The sequence below is a fragment of the Urtica dioica genome, chromosome 5 (genome assembly GCF_054948205.1).
Source record: "Urtica dioica subsp. dioica isolate 48M chromosome 5, U.dioica_male_clone48M_v1_H2, whole genome shotgun sequence".
Taxonomy (NCBI): domain Eukaryota; kingdom Viridiplantae; phylum Streptophyta; class Magnoliopsida; order Rosales; family Urticaceae; genus Urtica; species Urtica dioica.
In genome coordinates this window covers 37,383,682-37,387,600 of record NC_142760.1, presented here as the reverse complement: position 1 = coordinate 37,387,600, position 3,919 = coordinate 37,383,682, and the positions used below count along the sequence as shown (strand labels likewise).

Sequence of the window (3,919 nt, the reverse complement as noted above, 5' to 3'; positions counted from 1 at the left end):
TACACAGCAAGCAAGCACGCTCATTTCGAATTAAGAGAGAAGGAAATCAAAATTAGATAAATGTTGCCGTTGAATTTATTATTATTAGTCTAATATCCTACAATAATTCGTACGCGTACCGCATTGCTAAAACTAGTACATATTAAAAGCGTCACTCACAGGGCAGTTACAACTTACAAGTGTCTGTCTCTCACAATACAATCTTTTTGCTCAAAATACACTCCAATGCAATCATCAGGTACATTTTGTGCCTTATATTAACAAAGCTCTTTTTCTTTTAAATAGAAAAAAGTATATACCTTTTCCACTGCATCGGACGTTCTTAAATGGGATATACAATAATTTGGGTATATAAACCCTAATACAACCAAGTAAATAAAAGACTAAAAATAATCCTATATAAATATAATAGTGACAAATTGATGCAGGGCAAACTGGGCTATAGTTTCAAAAATGTTGAGATCACCGAAACGGACAAAAGAGTAGTGTTTTCTGAGTGGAATCAACCTAGTAAACAAGACCCACATTGTGGGGTCTCGGGATTTAAGCCGAATTCTGACGTTTAGGCTTTCAAAATGACGTTTTGTGTTCTTCTCAATTAATTTAAATATAGCTTTTATTATTGTATTAAGTAGATTTAATTTATGCATTAATTTTCAGTTTTAGATTATGAAAAGTCTCTTGATGCATTTATAAATCATGAGCACCTATTTTGTAATGGACAGATTTTTGATGAAATGAAAAATTGAAACTTGAGTGTTTCTCCCAAATCCGAGCGTCGTGAGCGAGCTCCGAGTTGATGCCCGAAAACCGGTATTCGTGCGCGAATCAACGGTGATTGGATGCCCCGAGTCTAGCATTCACGAGCGAATCAATAGACGAAGGAAGGTTCTTCGATCGGTTATTCGTGCACGAATCAACGATCAAGTTCGACTATCCGGTTACGTTACTTTTTATTTTGGTTTTTTAAATCAATCTCCTATCTTTGAAGTTTCCGCTGCATCAGTTGGTATCAGAGCCTCCGACCTTGACAATGCCGCCACGACGAAACGTTCAACGGAGGCAGCATGTGGACGAGGTCTACGAGAGGGACGATGGCGTTCGAATCGAGGAGTAGATTGCGCGAGCCTTGGACGCCCGAACGGACCAGATGGTGGAGACAATCACGCAACGTGTGGCTGCCCTCTTGGCACAACAACAGGGCCAGCGTCAATGGGGATCGGTAGCGGACTCCATGGAAGACAGAGGGTCATTCGAAGAGCGCGCGTTCGTCCAGCAACGACCCCAGCGAGTCTTCGAGGGAGACGATCGGCGGTGGGAATCTGGAATTAAGACTGACATTCCGGAGTTTCACGGGGGTCTTCAAGCGGAGGAAGTCCTTGATTGGCTCTCGACGGTAGAAGAGATTCTGGAGTTTCGGGGAGTTCCCGATGAGCGCCAAGTTGCATTAATCGCGACCAGATTTCGGGGCCGTGCGATAGCATGGTGGCAGCAGCTGAAACTCACCCGGAATCGGATGGGCAAGGCAAAGATCTCGACATGGGAGAAGATGAAGAAGCACCTACGAGCGGCCTTCCTCCCCTACAATTATCAACGGATGATGTACCAGCGATTACAGAATCTTCGGCAAGGGAACCGCACGGTCGAAGAGTACACGGCTGAGTTCTACCAATTGCTAGCCAGGAACGAGGTGCAAGAGACCGAAGACCAGCTCGTCGCGAGATATATCGGCGGACTCAAGTTTCAGATTCAAGAGATGGTGAATATGTTCGACCCGATTTCAGTTTCCGCGGCTTTCCAGCGAGCCCTCTCGGTGGAGAAGCAGTCACGCCGCAGCCACTCAGTCCCGTTCACCAACCCGTTTGCCAGCGCGCGACCGGACCCGACCGGGAACACCGCGCCACGGGGTGCGACAACCAAATCCGTCCCAGACAAGCAAACAACCCCGAATTTTGCACGAGGGGCGAGCTCGAGCACCATGAAGTGTTTCGCTTGTGGGGAACAAGGCCATCGCCAAGTCGATTGCAAGAAAATCGGGAAACGGGCTCTCATTATAGAAGAACGTGACGACATCGAGGAGGAGGGGGAGCAGCCCGTGTATGATGAAGAGGAGCTCGTAGAAGGGGATGTAGGCTTATCATTGGTCGTGCGGAGGGCGTGCTTGACGCCTAAAGCAACCGAAGAGGATTGGCGACGCAACAACATTTTCCAATCGACGTGCACCGTTCTCGGCAAGGTGTGTCGGTTCGTCATCGACGCTGGAAGTTGCGAGAATATTGTTTCAGAAGAAGCGGTTCATAAGTTGAACGTGAAGACTGAACAACATCCCAAGCCGTACAAGCTCGCATGGCTGAAACGAGGTGGCGAGGTAACGGTGTCGAAGCGCGCTTTGATTCCGTTCTCAGTAGGGACAAAGTACCGTGACGAGGTGTGGTGCGACGTGGTGAATATGGATGCTTGTCACATGCTACTTGGGAGGCCGTGGCAGTATGACAGGGAGGTTTCTCACGACGGTCGAGCAAATTCCTACAGTTTCGTGTTTGAAGGAGTCAAGATCGTGTTACCGCCGAGCAAGCCCACCGAGAAGACTGCGACCGGCGCACACGCGGCAGGCAGCGGTACGAGCTCAAACTTGCTTACCATTGCACAGTTTGGTGAAGAGATGAAGACCTCGGAGGTGGTGTACATGCTTCTCGGGAAGGAGGTCGCCGAAGACAGCCCTGTTCCCGATGCGGCGGCTCCATTATTGGCCGAGTTCAAGGATGTTTTTCCCGACGATCTACCCGACGGTCTACCGCCCCTCCGAGACATTCAGCACAACATTGATTTAGAGCCGGGAGCAGCCCTTCCCCACCGACCACACTACCGAATGAGCCCGAGTGAGCACGAGGAACTACGAAGGCAAGTTGAAGAGCTTCTCGCAAAGGGGCACATCAGAGAGAGCATGAGTCCGATAGCGGTACCAGCGCTGTTGACACCAAAGAAGGATGGGTCGTGGCGTATGTGTGTGGACAGCCGGGCAGTGAATAAAATCACTGTGAGGTATCGTTTTCCCATTCCTCGCCTCGATGATTTGTTGGATCAGATTAGTGGTGCCAAGATCTTCTCGCGACTGGACTTGAAGAGTGGGTATTATCAAATCCGTATGCGGCCGGGAGACGAGTGGAAATCGGCATTCAAGACACGCGAAGGGTTGTACGAGTGGCTTGTTATGCCCTTCGGCCTGTCCAACGCCCCGAGCACCTTTATGCGGGTAATGAACCAACTCTTGCGCCCTTTCATCGGCCATTTCGTTGTCGTCTACTTCGACAATATTCTAATTTATAGCGCCAATCCCGACAAACATATTGAGCATGTGCGAGAGGTGCTCAAGGTGCTGCGAAGGGAACAATTTTATGCAGCCGCGAAGAAATGCGTTTTCATGACGCCAAAGGTATTGTTTCTCGGCTATGTGATTTCTGGTGATGGTTTGCAAGTTGACAAGGCAAAAATAGAAGCGGTTTGAAACTGGCCTAGACCGCGGTCGATTACGGAAGTGCGGAGTTTCCATGGCCTCGCTTCTTTTTACCGACGCTTCGTGTCACACTTCAGCGAGATCACAGCGCCACTCACAGATTGTATGCGCGGTACCCGATTCGAGTGGACAAACGATGCCGAGGCAGCCTTCGAGCGGATCAAAGAGCGACTCACCACTGCGCTTATTCTAGTACTTCCTGACTTCTCGCGACCGTTTGAGCTACACACTGACGCCTCGAAGACAGGTATAGGGGCTATCCTCAGTCAGAGCGGTAAACCGGTGGCGTATTTTAGCGAGAAAATATCTGGTGCGCGGCTTAATTACAGCACGTACGACGTTGAATTCTACGCCGTAGTTCAAGCCGTAAAACATTGGAGGCACTACTTATTCCACCGCGAGTTT

General features: G+C 49.2%; 1 protein-coding gene across 1 annotated transcript; it reads left to right on the top strand.

Annotated features, from left to right (window-relative positions):
* The first annotated feature begins 1,150 nt into the window (after positions 1–1,150).
* LOC149398251 (uncharacterized) lies at positions 1,151–3,505 on the top strand. Its single transcript, XM_089614527.1, has one exon. The coding sequence runs from the start codon at positions 1,151–1,153 to the stop codon at positions 3,503–3,505; it is 2,355 nt and encodes a 784-aa protein (XP_089470653.1).
* Positions 3,506–3,919: the final 414 nt, after the last annotated feature.

Excerpts from the sequence above, each read along its gene's own strand:
- LOC149398251 (XM_089614527.1), top strand. The coding sequence starts at position 1,151 with ATGGTGGAGACAATCACGCAACGTGTGGCTGCCCTCTTGGCACAACAA.